We start from the raw sequence: 21,698 nt of genomic DNA on the forward strand, positions 1-21,698 counted from the left end.
TTCTGAGACCGGAACTCGTGAGGGGAGCAAACAGCCTCATCTTTCTCCCTTGGAGCCGCTGGTGCTTTTGAACTGCCGATGTTGCCCATGAGCAGTCCAGCTAGAAACCACTGCACCACCAGGGCCCCTTCTGGACACTCAGGGACTTAAAACATAAGTTTCCCGATGTTGTCGAGCCGGGGGACTAGTGATGGGAAGAGCTCTTTCGATCATATCTGCCCCCTCTGAGGAGCCCACAGCAGAATCTGCCAGTTGCTGACCAAGTGGTCACGGAATTGCTGCTAGGCCCCACACCCCACTCCACGAGTCTGATGCCTCTGTGCTTCCTCTCCAGGTGGCTGGGCTGCTTGGTGGTCTGCTGCCTGCTGACCCTCATCGTGACTTTCTACTACCTGGGGCTACTGTGTGGCACCTGCGGCTACCACAGGCACGCCACGCCGACCACCAGGGGCTGCGTCTCCAACACCGGCGGCATCTTCCTCATGGTGTGAGTGTTGGCTCCTTTTACGGAGCGAGCGACAGAGTCAGGTGCTGACTCGGGTGCTCTGGGGGCCTGCTGCCTTCTAGACGCAGCCAGCTGGGATCCAAGAGGGTGGGCATCTTGGCTCGAATGGGCTCGCCTTGGTCTGGCTCTCTTATGGCGTGTGACGAGTGAATGAAAAACTCTGAACGGGTTCCACCTTGACCACCAAGCCCCCAAACAGTGTCTGACACAGAGTGGAAGCCTCCGGAATGCAGCAGCCATGGGAATTCTTTCCCAGTTTTCTTCTGGACTCCGCTGCACTGTACCTGCTCGTTCATTCGCTAACCTCCCGTGCCTGGCTCCACGTGGCCAGCAGCATCACAAGCTAAAATTCACCAAGAAGCTTGATTTACAACTGAAGAAACCAACCGAACCAGCACCCTGGGGGCATCAAACAAAGCAGTTGCCACTGAGTGGATTGTGAGTGTGTGTGGCCCCAGGTGTGTCAGAGTCGAGCGGAGCACCGTCGTGGTGCCAATGGAAGTGGGGGATCCACAATCGACTGGATCCTTAGGAGCGACGTGTGCAATTATAGAAATGAGGAGACCGAAAAGATGGGGCACAGGGGTTCTCGGCTGCAGTATCGGGAGAAGAGGCTCGAGTTTATTTAACAAGAAGGTTTTATAGTAATGTGGCTTGCAAGCCTTTTGTTAGTGCATTCCATAAAATGGGCGATGTGTTCATCTGAAATATCCTGAGCCCTCTAAGGGGAACACTTCCAAGGAAGGGTCTGGCAGGCGAATAAACAAATGGTGTCAACCAACAAATGATATCAATCGCTCCTTAAAAATGGGCAACAATGGCAGCGGACACTCTTACAGATAAGCATCCTTTTAACAGTGTATGTGAGGAGCCAATGCTCTGTAGGAGACAACTTATCGGTTTATAGAGTATATATGTGAAGAGCGTGTTTCGTGGAGAAATGTGTGCATCTGGCACTGTGTTAGTCTGGGTAGACTAGAGAAACAAATTCAGAGATACTCATCTGTGTATAAGAAAAGCATTATGTATAAGAGCAGTTGAATATTGAGAAAACATCCCAGCCCAGTCCAGATCAAATTCATAAGTCCAATAATAGCCCATATGTCTGATACCAGTCTATAAATTCTTCTTCAGACTCACATGCAATGACACCGAGTGCAGGAAGATCACAGGCCAGTGGGCGGAAAGTCTGGTGGATCCAGTGGCATTGTAAGCACCTCAGTGTTGGCAGAGGTCTCCATGTGGCTCCTTCACCTCCAGGGCTCTAATGTAGTTCCATGTGTCTTCTCAATGGGAATGTCTCACAGGGAGTGTGTGAGTGTCCCACCTCCATCGAGCTATTTACCTCCTTAGCAGCTCCAAATGAGGTCATCAAACTGCAACCTGATTAACAGGCTAAACTCCACCTCTTCACTCTTAAGTCTCAAATTGACAACAGATTACGTAACTACCACAGGCACTTATTCATTTTCTTGAGACACTTGTGCCATTTTCCCAAGTGCTGTAGTCTGGAGAGTAGAGAATAGGCCAGTTACACCTTCTTCCAGGTCCTCAAGTTTCCCACATGGAAGATCACCAGCCCTTTTGTCTGAGTGGACTGGAAACATCAACCTTTCAGTTAGTCTTGTGCCCATTCATTGGACCCAGAACCAAAACAAGGATTATTTCAACCCTCTAGGGCAGACTAGAACTGCCCCTCTTTGGGTCTCAGAGGCTGTAAATCTTTATGGAAGCAGGCAGTCTCATCTTTCTCCTAAGGAGCCACAGGTGGGTTTGAACCGCCAACTTTGTGTTTAGCAGCTCAACTCCTAACCTATTTCACTACCAGGGATTCTTCGTTACCTAAACCCCAAACCAAACTCATTGTACTCAAATAAATTCTGACTCATAGTGACCCTATAAGATAGGGTAGAACTGCCTCTGCAGGTTTAACTGTAACTGGTTGGTTTTTTTTTTATTTATAAAAAAGGATTTTATATCAAGAAAGAATTTTATAAGAAGAAAGCATCCAGTCCAGTCCAATTCAAGTCATTGGTTGAGATGCTAGACTGTAACTCTTTGTGGGAACAGGAAGTTCCTCCTTTCTTCCTCAAAACGGCTGGTGGTTTCCAACTACTGGCCCTGTGGTTAGCTGCCCAACATGTGAACACCACCCCAGAGCTCCTCTTCATGACCTTGGTACCCTAAACAGTGATGAGAGCAGGTGTGGGGGGCCCGGAAATGAGTAGTCACCCCTGGTTCAAGGGCATCCATGGCCAAGTTCATAGTTTTGAAAGAACCTTTCCCTTTGTAGAACGGAACCTGATTTATTGGCTCACGAGCCAGGCATGACTAGAGATGGAGCCAGAAACATAAACCAAGATGCAGGTGTAAACACTGTGATTAGTCCCCAGAGAAGAAGCTGTGGGTCTCTAGGTCGATATTCCCTGCGTGGATGGGGTCACTGAGAATCAACAGTAGGAAGTGTGATGCGACTGAGAGGGATGGTAGAAATCGGGAGCCTACCTGCTGTCCATCTAGATGGTCCTATGGCGAATGGAGAATACCACCCCCTGGAGGCAGGTGAGGAGATGGCCAAGGCTGGTTCTCTGTAGACCTCAGCCACTGCATTATCTCACTACCTCCCTGCCTTCAGTCGCCTCAAAAGCATGTGAAGACCGGGCACTGAATGAGGAAGACCCAAGAAGAATCGCTGTGTCTTGAATCATGGTGCTGGAGAAGGGTAGTGAAAGTACCATGGACCGCCAAAGGAACTGACAGATCTCTCTCGGAAGAAGTACAGCCAGAATTCTCCTTTGAGGCAAGGATGACAAACTTTGTCTAACATACTCTGGACCCGTTGGCAGGAGAGACGAGTCCCTGGAGAAGGACATTATGTTTGGAAAAGTCGAGGGGCAATGAAAGAGAGGAAGGCCCCCAACAAGATGGACTGGCACAGTGGCTGAAACCCTGGGCTTAAGCACAGGAACAATTGTGAGACTGGCACAGGACCGGGCAGTGTTCCGTTCTGTTGGACATTGGGTCACAATGAGTCTGAACTGACTTGACGGCACCGAACAACCACAAGAACATGAACAAGTTGGTGGAGATGAAAGGCTACCACTTGTCTTTGGCGCTTGAGTCTGTAGAAAAATCATATGATCTGACGGACAGGATTTATTTCAACTGTAGGGGAACCCCCCACCCCCACCTCTTTAGAGAATTGAAGAGCAAGGATGTTTCTTTGAGGACAAAAATACACCTGACCTAAACCATGGTAACCTCCATTGCATCCTATACATGTGAAAGTTGGACATTGAATAAGGAAGACTGTAGAAGATTCTATGCACTTGAATTGTGCTGGAAAAGAATTTTGAAAGTACAGTGGACTGCTCAGAGGACAGCATACCTGAATTGGAAGAAGCAGGCAGAGTCCTCTTAGAGGCAAGGCTGGCTAGAGTTTATCTTACATACTTTGGATATATCGTCAGGAGAGGCCAGTCCCTAAGGAAGACATCATACTTGGTAACGTGGAGGGGCGATGAAAGAGAGGAAGGTCCTCAATGAGCTGGATTCACACTGTGACTGCATCCATGGGCTCAGACATAGGAACCATTGTGAGGATGGTGCAGGACTGGACAGTGTTTGCTTCTGTTGTGCACAGAGTCGCTATTAAAATCTGGTGGTGCTAAGATGCCAGATTTATTTCAGGTGGCCTGCAGCCTGCTGGTGACTCTGAAGCCTCGTGGCTGGCCCTCCCTGCTCAGTCACTGCATCCTTTAGTGAGCTTGCAGAATTCCACATCTCCTGAGACCTCGGGTAAACAGCTGGAGACTGGCAAAGGAGGAATGATGCAAGGGTAATCAGGCTAATCAGACTAATTGGAAGAATGCGATTTCTTCTTTACAGTTACAGCTGTGTCCTTAGGAGGAGAAACCAGGAAGGGTCTATTTAGGTCTGCAGCCACTGCAACACCACCTGCTGTTTACCTGTGGGGACTCAGCCCATCAGCTCTGGAAAAATCCAGCAATGACCCTTCTTTTCCAAAGGGATGCAAATGGATGATCGGCTGGGAAGATCGGCAGAGAGCCTGAGCTCCTTTGTGATTGCGTGCCCTGGGGGGGGGGGGTCTCTCATTAGGTGGCTCAAAAGGGGCCCTAGTGGCACCATGATCAAAGCACTTGGCTGCTAACGGAAAGGTTAGCCACTCCACGGGACAGAGATGTGGCCATTGGCTTCCTTAAAGAGTTCTGTCATGGGAACCCTATGGATCAGTTCTACTGGGTCTTGTAGGGTCGGTAAGAGCTGGAATGGACTCAAACTGGCTAGTTTGGGGGTGATTTTTTTTTTCAGGTATTGGGTGGTGCAAATGGTTAACACGTTTGGCTAACAGAACGATTTGCTCCTTTGAGGTCATCCCAAGGCACCTCAGACTCTGCCACTTAGAGTCCTCACCGCCATTCACAGCTCTCCACCATCTTTCTGTCACACTACTACATCATCTCCGCACCATCCAGCAGTCAGCCCTCCACCAGCTCTCCATCCTTCTGCCACCTCTCTTCACCATTGCCCTCAATCCTTCCTCCCTCCACCTCGCCACCCTCCACAGCCGCACTCTCCATCTCTCCTCTGACTGTGCTCCTCTCAGATTGGCCTCTTGAACTGGATTCTTCCTGGCTCCGAACCCTCTCACACACAGGGTCCTCTGCAGAAAGCACTGTTCACGGAACAGAGCCCAGGGCTCTTGATGTGAATGACTGCGCTGAGCTGGACGTAGCCCAGAGATCAGCTGTTCTGAGGATCCAATGAGCGTGTGCCAAGGAGACCACGGTGACCACTGTGCTGAACACTTCCTATGTTCCTCCTGGGTACAGCTCACCATCTGCAGAAAGTCGCAGACTTTAGGTTCACGTTCTACATTTAACAGAAAGAGTAAAGACTACTTGATAACAGAAAACAACCCAAAGACAGAATGGAAAAAGGACTCAGAGGCAACCAGTACATGGGAAGCATGTTGGTCTGTGAACAATTGGATAATTCCTGGTCACGTTTATCTTGACTTTTCTTTTCTTTCTTTCCCAGTGGAGTTGGACTGAGTTTCCTCTTGTGCTGGGTATTGATGATCGTCGTGGTGCTGACCTTTTTTGTTGGTGGGAACGTGGAAAAATTGGTCTGTGAACCTTATCAAAACAGGAAGTTATTCCAGGTAAATATGCCTTTTCTCTCCCTTATGAAAAACTACGTGGAGACTGTGATGGCCCCCTGGCCTGGGAGTTTCTCCCACGCAGCCTGCTTTATGGTTGTTAGTGATGCTGAGGTAAACTTCATAGCACCTCGTCGAGTCTACACGGACAGTTCAGTGACGGGCGTTACATTCTTCAAGCCACGCAGTTTTTCTTGCTTCACTTTTCTGAATTATTAATGACATTCAAATGCACTAAATAAACATCCTTCCCCGCCCACCCTGCCTCCACCCCGCCTCGGCAACCATGAATGACTTTTGACTTCTCTGTTTGAGTATTTCACGTAAAGGATATCATCGAGTATTTACCCTTTTGTATCAGTGTTTGCTCAGAGTGATGTCCCCTGGACATACTGTCAGGAGAGACCAGTCCATGGAGATGGCCATGACGCTTGGGAAAGGGGAGGGGCAGTGGGAACCGCGGAAGGCCTCCATGAGCTGGACTGACGCAGTGTCTACAACCAAGAGCTCAGGCGTAGGAACCGCTGCAAAGATGGTGCAGGACCAGGCAGTGTTTCATTCTGTTTTGCATAGGGTCCCTGTGTTAGTCTGAGTACATTAGAGAGACAAATCCACAGAAACTCATATGTAAAAGAGAAATTTTTATATAAAGGTTAAGTGCACATCAAGAAAACATCCCAACCCAGTGCTGCCAAATCCCACAAGTCCAACATTAACCCATATGTCCAACACCAATCCACAAAGTCCTTCTCCATCTCACAAAACAGACTCAATGATGCCGACTGCAGGAGGAAAGCCGAGTCAGTGAACATGTAAGCATCTCAGCGCTGGCAGGGGTTTCCACACGGCTGCTCCAGCACCCAGGCCTGCATTGGGGCAGATCCATGCAGCTTCTTCTTGGGGATGTCTTGCAGGAAGTGAGCCTTGCCAGCTAAAGCAGAGAACTGGCTAAAGCAGCTGCACCCTTGTCCGACCATCACAAAGCAAGAGACCTGAGAACTAGAAAGGCGAGGCTCACTGAGCCATTTATCTCTCTGCCCTTCAATTAACCCCACATGGGTTTATCAGCCAGGTTGGCACAATAAACTTTAACTAACTCAGTCCCTAAGAGTCAGAGTCAACTCATTGGCACTTAACAACAACAAGATTCATCCATATAATGGAGTACGCAGCAAGGACTTCCTTCTTCTCTGGTGGCGTCATACGCCCTGGAGCGTATGGACCACATCTCGTTTTCCCATTCATCAGTTGACAGTTGGGCTGCTTCTTCCTTTTAGCGAGCGTGAGTGAATGGTGCTGCAGGGCCATTGGTGCCCACACATCTGTGTGTGCCTCCAGCTTTCGGGTCTCTGCGATGTACACCTAACCGTGGAACTGCCGGGTCACGTGGCCATTCCATGGTCGGCATTGTGCAGAACCACCAAGCTGTGTTCCCCAGTGTTTGTACCAACATAAGCCCACCCTGAGTTGATGAGGGCTGTTATTTCTCCACAATCTCACCAACACCTAATGTTTTCCTCTGTGTGTGCCTGTCATTGCCTGTTAGAAGTATGATGATATTTCATGGCGGCTTTTATTTGTAAACCCCTAATGGCCAGTGCCTTTAAATGTCTTTTCAGATGCTTGATGGTCATTTGAATATCTTTTTTGGTGACTTGTATACTTATGTCCTTGCCTCTTTTTTTCCCCAGTTGTATTATTTTTGTTATGTTGTAGCAGTATGTGTATCTTAGAAGTTAGAGATAGACCTTTTTCTATGGCTACCCAACACTTTCTCCTGCTCTGTAGGTTAATTGACTTTTTCGGATAAAATCTTTTGGTACACAAAACCAGAAAACAAAAACTCACTGCCATGAGTCCATTCTGGATCCTAGCAACCCCATCTTGGGTACATATTTTTGATGTCAGATCCGACAGCTCATCATAAAAATCTAGGTCCCGTAGCTTCCTCCCTGGCTTCTTCCAAGACATGCATGGGTTTTTTGGGTTTCCCAATTTAGACCTTGGATCTATTTCCAATTGGTTTTCCTGTTTCCCAGAACTACTAACTGAAAGGGACCCATTTTTCCCCAATTAATGGGTTTAGCACCCTTGTTGAAAATCAGCCGCCATCACATCTATGGATTTGCTGCTGCTCTTTCAATCCTATTCCATTTGTCTATTACACCAGTGTCAAGCTATTTGAATGACTGGTTTATACTATGCTTTTAAGACACGAAGTGTGAATCCTCCTCCTTTATATTTCTTCTTCACAATTGCTTTAGCTACACAGACTCCCCGACCCTTCCATGTGCATGTGAAGATCAGCTTCTCCATCTTTGTCAAGGGGGGTTGGAATTTCCAATGGAATTGCATTGAATGTATAATTGGCTTTGGAGAGTGGCGACATCTTAACTGTATTAAGCCTTCCCCTACCTGAACAGCTTGCTTTGAATGCAAAAAAACGGAGATGATTTCATTTGTAAGAGAGGGTGGGGGCAGGAGGGCATGTTCTTGTTTTCTGCTTCTCAGTGAGGTCAGCACCAAACATCCAGGGATCTTCATGATCATCAACAGTAATATTGCACAAGAGTAACTGCCTCCAAAGCTGGCATTCTTACGGATGATTGAAAAACCAGACAGTAGTTGCCTCAGGCCCTCCCACACACCTAAGGGGGTTTCTGACAACATCGAGTCTCTTGGACGTAGAGATGGCAGCACCGATGGTTGAAGCTCCCCAGTGGAAGGCAGAAGAAGCTGCTAAAGAACCTGTCCCGTGGCAGAGTGCCCGGCTGGTGGTCTCTGCTGGCGAAGTCAGGAATTCAGTTCAGCGTCGTCGTCCCCCACTCTAATGCACACACACACACACACACACACACACACACCGCACTGGCTCTGAGGACCAAGTGCCATCAATGAGGACACGTTGGTCTCTCTGCCTTGGGTTTCCCCCAGTGTATTGCTGTTTTCCTTTATTATTGTATCTGCCCGTCCGCTTCAAATCTGGTATAAAATTCTGTGACTTGCTTTGAAGGTAGCTCAAGGTCATCATAGTATTTTAGTTCTTCAGTTGAGAGCAACAGTGAGTCCATTGTTTCCCATGGAAAAATAATAGTAATATGCACATGATAACAATCTATATGCTCTTGAACAAAAATAATAATATAGCCAGATAACATGTTAATGTCGGTGTGGTCAAGTTGATTCCAATGCCTAGAAACTCTGTACAAAACAAATCCTATGAACAAAACCCTGCCTAGTCCTACGCCAGCCTCCCAGTGCTTGTCAATGTTTGAATTCAGGATTGTAGCCACTGTTGTCAGTCCATTTCATCGAGTCTTCCTCTTGGTCATCAAGGTATACAATAGATTGATTGAATGTGTTCAAATGATCGTGTAGCATACATGTACCCAAAAAACCTAACTCACTGCTATCAAGTCGATGTCGACTCACAGCTACCCTTACAGGATGGGGTAGAATTACCCCTGTGGGTTTCTGAGACTGTAACTCTGGATGGGACGAGAAGGCTTGTCTTTCTCCTGTGGAGTAACTAGTGGTTTCAAACTTCTGTCCTTGCAGTTCGCAGCCCAACATATAACCACTGTGCTAAACATTGCATGTATGACACACAAAGCCAGGCTTCCTTCTCTTCTGTAGCATGTGGAATGGTTCAAGGGCATCGCTGAAAACGTAGGGATAGATGACAGCACACCTGCGCTTGTAATAATTTCGCCCATCTTCACTATTTACAGTTGAACTCCTACAAGGCAGAAGCTGAATAGAGAAGGGACACCCAACTTTCCCTTCACTGAGAGCTGGAGAAGTGATGCCCTGTCCCCTCTCACCGGCCGAAAACTGTGGAGGCCCATGGACACAGAGCAGAACCATTGAGTTCAACCCTCCTGGGCTTCACTGTCCCATCTCCAGCCACCGGGCTGGGAAAACCCACTTGGCTCAGGAAGTGGCCGTAGACAGCACTGCCTGTTTGCCCCTAGCCCTTTTCAGTCAGAGCGCCCGTTTCTCTGCCATGTCTCATGGGTGCGTTTGCCTAAAGTAAAGGTTCTCGAGATGTCCTGTAGGGCCTGTTTGATGCTCAATCGAATTTTTCCAGGCATTAGTATTTCCTACTTTTAAGTCAGAAAGCATGGGGGAGTTGGGGGCGGGGGGAGGGAGGGGCGACCAAATCTCAAAAATGCATCTCACAGACTGTTTTGCGATGTGTGGCTGCTCGTGGAACACGGTACCTCTGTTCTAGATTTTAGACACGCCATACTTACTGAACGAGGATTGGGAATACTTCCTGGCCGGGCTGCTGTTGCAGAGACCATCTATCAACCTCACTTTTGAGAAAGTATACAGGTACGAAAGATTGCGTGTCCTTGTTTTGCTCCTTAAAGCGGGCTTGTTCCCGAATAAGGAGCTGGCTTTTGAGGCCACACACTGCCGTGCTGGGTCACGATGGCTCTGCTTATCCCCACAGCAACTGCAAAGAAAATAAAGGCATTTACACCTCACTTCAGCTTGAGAAGCGCTTCAACATCGATGAGCATCTCAATATCCAGAAGGTAAGTTAGGGTCAGCCTGGGATTGGCCTATTTCCTACCATTTCCGAAGTCTGGCGTCTTCTGTATTTTCCTTTATTCCCTGAAGTAAGCACGTACCACACAAACTGTGGGAAAACGTACAACGTGCAGCATTTGGGGCTTTCACAACGTGCACAACCTCCTCTTCTCTCTTGCTCCAAAACATTTTCACCGCCCCCCTCAACTCTCTTTCTCGGAGCTTGAATTCTTCTGGTAGAGAAGGATTTGAAAGGCCTTGGGTAGTCTGTGGCTACTTGCGAGTCCTGGGTGGTGCCCCTGGCAAGCCCACCCACGGCTCATGAAAAAGCTGTGGGTTCGCAAGCACCCACAGGGGCCTGGAAAGAACAGCTTCACGACGTAGGTCCAGAAAGAGTGCATTGAAATAGCTCTGTGGAGGAGGCCGCACTGCCAGGTGCTCCTTGGAGTCTTACTGGTGAGTTTCTGCGATTGCTTGCTGCCTCCTAGTGGCTGCGTCCAGGGCCCTGGCCAGGAACAGGAACTTGAGCTTTTTAATGTTTGCAGGCGCTGACCCAATGAGGCAGATCAGTTGTTCTGTTCACTTAAGCCAAAGGATTATTAGCAGTGAGTTGATAGAAAAGGCTCCTTAACATGATGAAGTACAGGCACTTTAGATGGCTCACAAAGAGACTTAAACAACTTGTCCTGCTCAGCAGCCTAGCACACAGCATGTCTTTTAAAACCTTTTCTCTGGCTTGTCCTCAAGCAAGCAGCCAGCCAAGCGAGGCATCAACTAAGTCCACATAGAAGAAGCACATCAGCCTGGGTGATCCAAGGATTGTAAATAATATAATCCAACCCGAAGGAGGGAATGGTATCAGAGCTTAACTTGTGAACACCCGGTTTGCGGAAGGTTATGGACAACTGTGGAAGCCCGAGATCCATCTGCGGTGTCCACACATGGACGAAACCTCCAGGGAATCCCCTCGGACCATAGCTGTGGGATGCGAGTGGCCTTGCTCTCAGACGGGAAGTATAGTGATGGTAGTAGGCAGAGCTGCATTTGATCTCCCTTTTGACCCATTTAAAAATTGTTTCAGTTAAAAAAAAAAAGTGAAAGGGAGATACACCCAGATTAAGCCTCTGGTGAGTACCCACTAACCACAGATCAGGGATGTAAAGAGCGGTGCTCTCAGGCAGAGTGCATTGAAAAGTGGATTATGGCAGATACAGTTAGGCTAAAACTCAACACTTCATTATTTGATCTCCCATTTCGATCCATTGTAAAGTTGGGCTAGTTTTTAATACTTTCTGCTTTCTTTTTTGTTGAGATTTTCCTCTATTTTATTTTGTTCTTGTTGTGAGCTTTTTTGTTTCTTTGTTTTGATATGTTTTTTGGTATATGAAATCCCGGAGGAGTGAATCTATGGATAATGGGATAATGGCTTCTTAGGTGTATGGCAGAAGAGGTTGGGGGAAATTGGGGAGCTAATGACAATGAGTACAAGAATGAAGAGAGTGTTATACTATTGATGGTGTTAATGATTGTACAATTCTTCTTGATAGGACTGAACTACTGAATTATATGCAATGTGGATTATGTGCCAATATTTCTTTTAAAGAAAGAAAACTACACATTACAGTTCCTCCCTCACACACGGGGCCACTATGAGTCGAATAGGACCAGTCTAACTCAGTCCCCAAGGAGACTGGCTTTGGAAAAGTATTGGAACCAAAGACTGCCTGAAGCCTCACAGTGCCTTATTCACCTGGACCTCATTTCTCACTTGAACATGACCTGCGTTAGTCATCAAGACCCATTCCTTTTGGCCTTGGTATAGGTTTCTCCCCACCCACCAGCTCCTATTCTTTCACTTCTGCACCTCCACACACAGGGTACTCCCCCTCGGCCTCCTCCAAGACCAGTCAATTTGTCCTCCTAGTTCGTTGAAGAGGAAACTATTCACTAAGAATGATCATCTGGACCAACAACGTCCCTGTGAGCCCCAGCGATAGGGTGGACTGTGATGAGGTGTCCAAGAGCAAAGCTGATGTAGTGGAACGACTACCTTGTGTCCAGAATCACCCAGGCCTCCCGCTGAGTCTTAGTCATGAGATTCTAAGGGCAGGCCTACCTTCCCAGAGACACCCCCCGCACCCCCCCTGGCCGACAGCAGCAGCAGTGCTAGCTAGGTCCTTTCCATTTCCTAGACTTTGGGTGACGCCCACTACTGGTCTGTCAGTTTGTCTTAGTGTGGTGGCTTACATGTTCCTGTGATCCTGGAAGCTATGTCACTGGTATTTCAAATGCCAGCAGGGCCACCTAAAGTGAACAGGTTTCACTGGGGCTTCCAGATGAGCAAGAAGGAATAGGCTGCCCACTCCAGAGGAATTAGCCACTCAGACCCTTAGGACAGCAGGGCAATACTGCTAGACATTGAAAACATCGTGAATGACAAGAGAAGGTTGTCAGAGATGAGCCCCTCGGGTCAGAAGGCACACAAGACCTGGCTGGGGAAGAGCTGCCTTCTCAAAGCAGGGTCTACGAGAATGCCATGCCTGGTGTACAGCCGTGAGAGTCATCAAGCCTTTGTGACCTTCGTTGGTTGCTGGTACGGGACTCAAAGGTGCTGCAAACATTAATTACTTGGAAATTGAAATGTATGAAGTACGAATCTGAGAAAATTGGAAGTTGTCAAAAATGACATGGAATGTCCAAAGATTGACATTCTGGGCAGCAGTGAGCAATGCTAGGAATGACAGGTTCATCTGGTCTGGTGTCACGTGGATCATCAAAAAGGACATTTCAAGATCTGTTGTGAAAACACTATGATAATGTTTAATATCTATCCCCATCGAAGGAAGTCCAGTGAGTACGATTTTAGTCAAATCTACATACCGATGACTAAAGTGAAGGATGAAGAAAATGAAACATTCTAGCAAGCACTGCAGTCTGAAATTGATGAGCCACGCTGTCAAGAGGCAGTTGGCATTACAACGCAAACATTGGAAAGTAAGAGGAAGGAACATTGCTAGACAACATGACCTTGCTGACAGAAGCAAAGCTGGAGATGGCGCGAGAGAATTTTTTAAGACCAGGGACTTCTTCATCGCAAATGCTTTCCAGCAACACAAATGGCAGCTCCACACGTGGACTTCTCCAGATGGAATACACAGAAACCAAATTGACTACATCTGTGGAAAAGACACGGCGGAGAAGCTTTTTGTTTATCTCATCATTTTGTTTGGGGGCTCATCAGCCCTATTCTCCATCCATCCATCCATCCATCCATCCATCCATCCATCCATCCATCCATCCATCTACTGTGTGAAGCACATTTGTTGCCATCATCATTTTCAAAACATTTTCTTTCCACTTGAGCCCTTGGTATCAGCTCCTCACTTTTGCCCGTCCCTCCCCCACCTCCCCTCCTCACGAACCCTTGGCAATTTATAAATTGTTATTTTTCCATGTCTTACACTGACCGATGTCTCCTTTTACCCACTTTTATGTTGTCCGTCCCCCGTCCCCCAGGAAGGGGGTTATATCATTGTGATCGGTTCCCCCGTTCTCCCCCCATCTTCCCTTTACCCTCTTGGTATCGCTACTCTCATTATTGGTCCCGAGGAGTTTATCTGTCCTGAATTCCCTGTGTTTCCAGCTCTTATTTGTACCCATGTACATGCTCTACTCTAGTCGGGTTTGTAAGGTAGAATTGGGATCATGAGAGTTGGGGAGAGGAAGCATTAAAGAACCAGAGGAAAGTTGTATGTTTCATCATTGCTATACTTCCCCCTGACTGGCTCGGCTCTTCCTTGTGACTCTTCTGTAAGGGAATGTCCAGTTGTCTACAGATGGGCTTTGGGTCCCCACTCAGTACTCCCCCTCATTCACATTGATATGATTTTTTTGTTGTTGTTCGGGATCTTTGATGCCTGATACATGATCCCATCGACACCTCATGACCACATAGGCTGGTGTACTTCTTCCATGTGGACTTTGTTGCTTCTCAGCTGGATGACCGCTTGTTTATCTTCAAGACTTTAAGACCCCAGATGCTGTATCTTTTGAAAGCCGGGCACCATCAGCTTTCTTCACCACATTTGCTTATGCACCCATTTGTCTTCAGTGATCGTGTCAGGAAGGAGAGCATCACACAGAATGTCAGGTTATTAGAACAAAGTGTTCTTGCATTGAGGGAGTACTTGAGTAGAGCCTCAATGTCCGTCTGCTACCTTGACACTTTACATATAAAAATATGTACATAGATCTATTTCTCTATCAGTATATATAAATATATTTACATACACACATGCCTATATATAGACCTCTATGAATGTCATTTGTTTCCTAATTTTCTTTTCCTTTGTTTCCTTTTACTCTCCTCTTGTACCACTAGCATGTTCAGCTTTCATTCAGGTTTCAGTAATTCCTCTTGGTTACATTGCCTTTGATCACGCCCTACCAGTCATGATGGAGAAGCTTAATATTAGCAGCTAAAACAAGGCCCGGGGCTGGCTGTGGAACAGACTATCAACTACTCATAAGTTGAGGCTGAACCTGAGGAAAATGAAAATAAGTCCACAAGAGACCAAATATGACCCTGAGTCCACCCCACCTGAATTTGGAGACGATCTGAAAAATAGATTCGACGCCCTGACCACGAGTGACAAGACCTGAGAAGCTATGGAGGACATCAGAACATCATTCGTAAAGAACTAGAAGGTCATTAAAAAGACAGGAAAGAAAGAAAAGATCCAAGTGGATGTCAGAAGAGATCCGGACACTTGTTCTTGAATGTAGAGGAGTGAAGGCAAATGGATGGAATGGTGACACCAAGCAGCTGAACAGAAAACGTCACAGGGCAGGTCAGAAAGACAACGCAGAGCATCATGATGAAACGTGCAAGGCCCCAGAATTAGGAAACCGCACGGGTTCCTATGAACTCAGTATCGGCTCCACCAGCATGGATTTGGGTGTCGGTTTCTCACTCTCTGAAATCAGAAATCAAAGCCAAGCCCTCTGCCTTTGGCATGATGCTAACTCAAAGCGGCCCGAGAGCAGGTTTCCAGACGATGAACCTTGCCCAGTATAGACAGCCTCAGCGTGGTTGGTGGATGTCAACCACCAGTCTGTGGTTAACAGTCCAAGGCCTAACCTACGGCATCACCAGGGACTTTCAAGCCTTCAAAGCTCCAACTCACTGCCATCAAGTCAACTCTGACTCTTAGCAATCCTACAGGACAAAGGAGAGAAACTGGCCCTGCGCATTTCTGAGATGATAACTCTTGACAGGGTTAGGAAGCCTCAACTTTCTCTCTAGGAGGGGCTGCTGGTTTTGAACTTCCGACCTTATGATTAATGGCTCAGCTCATAACCCCCTACACTACCAGGGCGCCATAAGGCACTCAAACTCAAATGCACTGCCAATGAGTCGATTCTGACTCATAAGGACCCTATAAGACACGGTGGATCTCCCCCTGTGGGTTTCTGAGATTGTACTTTTTTATCGGAGTAGAAAATCTGGCCTTTCTCCCTGGGAGCAGTGGCTGGTAGTTTTGAACTGCTGACCTTATGGTTATCAGCCCAGTGTGTAACCCACTACGAAAGCTTCAAGTGTATTAAATTGTTGGCGAGTGATGGATTTACTCACAATTTCTCTTATCCTGCAGTACACAGAAGATGTAAACAACAGATTTAATGAACTGAACATCGACTTTGGCAATATAGTTCTGCTGAACGATGAAGGAAGACAGAACCTGGGGGATTTTGTGGCTACGGGAATCAACCAGATCAACTATACAGCTTACTTGATTGAGGTATGACCCAGGTGTTCTCACCTGTGCTTCCAGGAGCAACGAGACCACCGGTGTGTGTGTGTGTGTGTGTGTGTGTGTGTGTGAAGTCAGGTGCATTCCCTGACCACCGTGATAAAGCCAGTGCCACCATAAATCAAGTCCCCTGTGGATTTGTTGTTGTTGCATTTTCCTGTCACGTGTGAAAGTATGTCAACACTAGGAAGTGGACTGTGGGACGACCACAGTGTGACACAGAGGCACAGCGTGAGCACACGCTGTTGGGAAAACGCCACCCACATACTTGCACTACCCAGCTTGGTTGCCAACGTTCACCTTGTGAAAAATGCAAAATGTTTAAAGTGCGATAAAGTCATTCTCAAGAAAGCAAGGCCTGCCCTGTGTGTAAAATAAGAGGGCAGGAGTGGCCACCTACAGAAGCGTTTTAGACTTCCATTGAGTCAATGCCGACTCATAACCACTCTATAGAACAGGGTAGAACTGCCCGTGTGGGTTTCCAACACTCTGGCTCTTTCTGACTAGGAAGCCTCATGTTTCTCCAGTGGAACAGCTGGTGGGTTCGAAGTGCTGATCTTCTGGTTCAGAGTTCAATGCATAAACCTCTATGCCATCAGAGCCCTTAGCCCTATGTAGGGCAGAGTATAACAACTCCTTAGGGTTTCTCAGTCTTTAGGGGAGCAGGCAGCCCCATCTTTCTCATGTGGAGCAGCTAATAAAAGTACCACTGACCTTGCCATGAACAGCTCAATGCATAGCCCACCACAACCCCAGGAATCCCCGGTTTTATATGGTTAGGAGCCCAGTTTTAAATCTGTTGCTTTTATGTTAATATGTTAAGCTTATGTTGTTGTTGTGGTTTTTTTTTAAAGAAAATCACCTCCATTTAAAATGTTTTTCTCTTCTTCCTCTTCTTTTTTAAGGCCAGTAAACCCCCCACCAAAATGAATCTTCTTTCATTTGCTGAGAATCTGGACAGAACAGCAAGCCAGTTGGTGAGTTCAAACACCTGCTGCTGTCGAGTCGATGCTGATTCATGGCGACCCTGTAGGACAGGGTAGAACTGGACAGCAGTACAGAGCCCCGCCTTTGTCCCCATAGAGTCCAGTCACATGCTGGGATGGTTGTGGCGGTCTGACGGCAGTGGCGCTCTCAGAGAAGTGGCGAAAGAGGTCCCTTCTAGCAGGACTAGGTCTTGGTTCTGACCACCCTTGTCGGCAGCGTGGCAGCATGTCCCACCCCAGCCCCACCACGGTGGGCAGTGACTGTGTCCAGGGCTGCTGCAGGCTGTGGACATCAACCCCCACAGGACCGCTGCTGTGCTCAGGGCTGGGGTCTCACTGCCATAGCACATGGCATCCCATCAGCCCTCCACCCCCTCTTCTGAGACCCATACACATACACACACGCACACACACACACACACACACACACGCACACACACACACCATTCCCCTTGCAGTGCAGAGGAATGGTCGCAGATGGCATGAGAGATTTGTCTCTAGTGTTTTAATATCGTCCTTTCCTAGGACTGCTTTACTAGAAATCAGTGCCAGTCGGTGGCTTTAACGAACAGGAATGCATTCTGGCTCAGTGGTGGGGGACTAGAACTCCAAAGTCACGACTACAGCCCTCGGTGCAGGCGTCCTCTCTCTGGGGGCGCACAGTGTAGGAGGAGGATCCTTTGTCTCTTTTCAGCCTCTCTAGGAGCGGGCTTCCAAGTGTCTTGGAATCATTCTTCCCCTGGGGCTAGTTGTTTCTCAGCACAGGGACCCCAGGCCCAAAAGACACACCCTGCTCCCTGCTCTTCTCTCTTGGTGGTGGGAGGTCTCTCTGATCTCCACTGGCTTCTCTTTTCCTTTGATCTCTTGTAAGATAAGAGGTGTTCCAGGCCATACCCTTTACATTGGATCAAAGCTATTGACTGGATTAGGGGTGCAATATCTTACCCTCAATTGTCTTACTGGTTTATCACCTCAAATACCATGGGGGGTGGGTAGTCATCATATCACTGCCAAACCACTGAGGACCATGGCCCAGCCAAGTTGTCACCTGTTTTCAGGGGGCTGGGGAGGCGACACCATGGAATCCATGACTCTTAGAGATAGTAAGTGGTTAAAGGGGAGCAGAGCCACCCTGCCAACCCAGTAGGTAAACTTCCCCTTCATCCACTCGGTACTGGTTCACAGCTGGACGGTTCCTTCCAAGGACTCTAAGTGGGAGCCACCTTTAACTCCGGACTTAGAAATGCCCCAGCTGTGGGGTTGTCAGCAAGAGATTTCACTACCCTCATCTGCACAGTGGGTTTAATCATGGTGTCTGCCTTGCGTTCTCATGTGTGGCTCTCCATGAGCATTGTTATACTTGTAAAAGAGGACCTGGCATAGACCAGACGCCATTTAACAGCTGCAACAAAAAAAACACAAGTTCACCACCATGGGGTCCATTCTGCTCCTAGAGACCCTGTAGGAGAGGGTAGAACTGCCCCCTGAGGATTTCCAAGATGGGAACCCTCTCTTGACAGCAGTTAGAAAGCCTGCTCAGTCTCCCTTGGAGTGACTCGTCATTCTGAAGGGCTGAGCCCGTGGTTAGCAGCCCAGCCCATAACCCCGACACCACCAGGGCCCCCAACACCATTTAAGTACGGGCTAAATCAATGGAAAATGCCAGCTGAGCTCTGGTCTTCTCCTCTGTAACCTGGGGAAGTTGCAGGAGAACAAGAAACTGCACAGCCTTGGGGACATGGGAAGGGCTAGGGGGGTTGAGTGTTTGCTGAGAGTCTGGGTCTAGAATTGGAAGTGCGTTCTCTCCGCCTGTCCCCTCCAGCACTAGTGGCCATCAGAGTCAGGGAAGGGGACTCCCTCCTAGAGTTAGGGAAAACGCATAGAGTTGGGCAGCTGGGGTTGATTGCTATGTGTTTCCCTCTCTTTGTAGCCACAAGGAACTTTGAGAGACTCCCTGATGGAGAGCGTGCAGAGCATTAAGGCAGTCTACCTACATCAGGTGATCCCGTTGGAGCGCTCCATGGTGAGGATCGGCGGCCTCTGGTCCTTGTCTTCCTTCTCCCATGGTCCGGTTCAGTAAGTTGGCGTCGTGGCGCCCGGCATCCTGGGCCCCCCACACGGGGGTTGAGCCATGTCAGCCCTCAGCCGAAGGAACGGAGTCATCCTCGCACCAAATTCCAGCAGCTTAGCGTTCCAGGCGAGGACTAACCGAAACGCCCCCACCCCTCTTTTGCTGGTTTCCTTTGCTTGTTCCACTGGAGCGGGAGCGTGTCATGTTCTGTCTGCCATTGTTGCGCCTCCCCCCCCCCCCACACACACTCTAGCTTCCTCCATGGCTGTCCAGAGCCCCCATCCCTCACCCCCCACCCCTCACTGCACCCCCTGGGCGGGCATGTGGCGATGCTGCTGCTGTGTTTCCTCTGGATGCGTGCTCACTCCATCTCGAATTCTTTTCCTCCAATGCTGCCAAGAAATACGTGAAAGCTCGGGTAAGTGCCCTCCCTGACGCATCCCTCGGATGCACCGCGCTGCTCTCCTGCTGTGCCTAGGCTCTCTAGACAAGGGGACTGTGAGGCAGGCGTGGCTCGTGCGTGTGCCCCTACACGCGCGCACACACGCACACACACAGTTACCACCTGTTCCCAGTCGATCCGACCCGTGCCGATCCCGTGTGTGCAGGGTGAGCTCCTGGCGGAGGGAGGAGGGTAAGGATGTGGCCTGCTGGAGACATTGTGTGTTCCACTGGGGACCTATGTAGATGTGTGTGCGCAGGAGCCTAGGTGGCGTAGTGGCTTACGCTGTGTTGGGGTACTAAGTGCAGAGTCAGCAGTTCAAACCCACCAGCTGCTACTTTTGAGAAAGTTGAGGTTTCTCATAAAGATTTGCATCCTTGGAAACCCACAGAGGCAGAGAATCGACTCAATGGCAGTGTGTGTGTGTGTGTGTGTGTGTGTGTGCCAAACTCACTTCCACTGGGTCAGTTGTGACTCATAGCAACTCCACAGGACGGGGCAGAAGTGGCCCCGTGGGTGTCTCAGACTGTAGCTCTTCAGGGGAGCAGGCAGCTTTGTCTTTTATCTGAGGAGTGGCTGGTGGCTTCAAACGGTTGACATTGGTTGTGGTTAGCAGCCCAGGGAGCAGCCACAGCGCCACGAGGGTTCCAACATAGATAAAGAAAGTTCAGGGCAATATTTCGTTACCTTTTTAATTCAAATTTTTCATGAGCTTTTTGAAGCCCCCTCATGCATATCACTATATAGAGAGATTTAGGAGCCCCACTGGATTATTTATGGGGCTGCTAACCACAAGGGAAACCGTTCTAAACTGCTAGCTACTCTTAGGGAGAAAAATGAGACTTCCGACTCTCTTAACAGTCTTGGAAACCCACAGGGTCAGTTCTACTCTGTGCTACAGGGTCACTCTGGGCCAGGACCGGTAGGGACTGGAAAGTCTAAAATACTTACTATCTGGCTCTTTACAAATAAACGGTGCCACTTTCTGATCTACTGTATTTTTATTCATATATCTCAAAAGCTCTATTTTTGTTTGTAATCAGCCCCCCCTAAGTTGTGTTTGTATAAGCATGCTAAATTTTTTCCCAGGCCCCCTGTACAAAATTAGTATACAATGTACTTATGAAAATACCTTGGAGTGGGAGGAAGAAATCTGGTTAGCAAACAAACATAGATTTTGTACCTTGTTTGCATAAAATAATAACAGAAGCCACGTAGGAAAAACAGCCCCAAGCTCTGTTTGAAATAATACCTTCGCTTTCACAAACTCTAACTCAAAGGGGTCTCGGACGCCCTGCATGTGCCGTCCTGGCCCTCAGAACATTTGAGAAAACACCTGCTGGTGTCTGGTGTTCTGTCCAGAATCCAGCCCTGAAGCGTGAAGTCAGATTTGATGACTGACTTGCCGGGAGGGGAGGACACAGGGCACCCATTCTTGCCACTGCTTCATGGAATCCTTTGGACACTGTTTCCTCTGCTTGTTCCAGAGTACTTTATACCAAAACCTCAAGACACTGGAGGGTACCAGCAGCGGACTGGAGGTAAGGTCATCTTGTGTTTTTCCGTCCTGGCCTTTGGGACACAACGCTGCTTTCAGCAAGCAGTCCTGTCTTGGAAGAGGTCCAGCCAGAATGCTCCTTAGAAGAGAAGATGGCGAGATCTGGTCTCATGAACTTTGGACCATTTCCTGTCTGGGTGGACTCGTGTCCTCAGAGTGGACCTCAGGAGTTTGGAGGGTAGATGGAAACCCCGGTGACCCCTTAGATAACAACCGTGAGCTGCCCTGTCCACTGGCATTCCCTTGGTCAAAGCAAGCCTCGTGCCCAAGCCCATCAGAGAGATAGGGTTCATACAGTATCCCTGGAGACTGGGCTGGAGGGTGTTTATTATCAAACAGCCCCTGTTGTGCTCACCTGCCCCCCACACCGCAGACAGACTACTCAGAAAACACCTCTTCACTGTGTGGAGTCGGGCGTCCACCGAGGTGTCAGCTGTCGATCTTGCTGTTAATAAAAGTTTTTGGTTTTCAAATGCTGTTGCGGTCGTTTGGACTCCTGGTGACCCATGGGTGGCTGGACTGTGCCCCTTGGGACTTTCAGTAGCTGAGTAGGTCACCAGGCCTTTCTTCCAAGATGCCTGTGGAGAGAGATGACACAAGGA

General features: G+C 48.4%; 1 protein-coding gene across 1 annotated transcript in view; it reads left to right on the forward strand.

Moving 5' to 3' along the window:
* PROM1 (prominin 1) overlaps positions 1 to 21,698 on the forward strand; it is a 115,510-nt gene that overhangs the window by 77,239 nt on the left and 16,573 nt on the right. The window contains exons 12-19 of the mRNA XM_075544510.1: positions 335 to 487; positions 5,567 to 5,690; positions 9,922 to 10,025; positions 10,147 to 10,231; positions 15,881 to 16,027; positions 16,945 to 17,016; positions 18,956 to 19,048; positions 21,026 to 21,079. Of these exons, the coding sequence (XP_075400625.1) occupies positions 335 to 487; positions 5,567 to 5,690; positions 9,922 to 10,025; positions 10,147 to 10,231; positions 15,881 to 16,027; positions 16,945 to 17,016; positions 18,956 to 19,048; positions 21,026 to 21,079 (832 nt within the window). The remainder of the gene's footprint in view (positions 1 to 334; positions 488 to 5,566; positions 5,691 to 9,921; positions 10,026 to 10,146; positions 10,232 to 15,880; positions 16,028 to 16,944; positions 17,017 to 18,955; positions 19,049 to 21,025; positions 21,080 to 21,698) is intronic.

Source organism: Tenrec ecaudatus, chromosome 3, assembly GCF_050624435.1.
Source record: "Tenrec ecaudatus isolate mTenEca1 chromosome 3, mTenEca1.hap1, whole genome shotgun sequence".
Taxonomy (NCBI): Eukaryota; Metazoa; Chordata; class Mammalia; order Afrosoricida; family Tenrecidae; genus Tenrec; species Tenrec ecaudatus.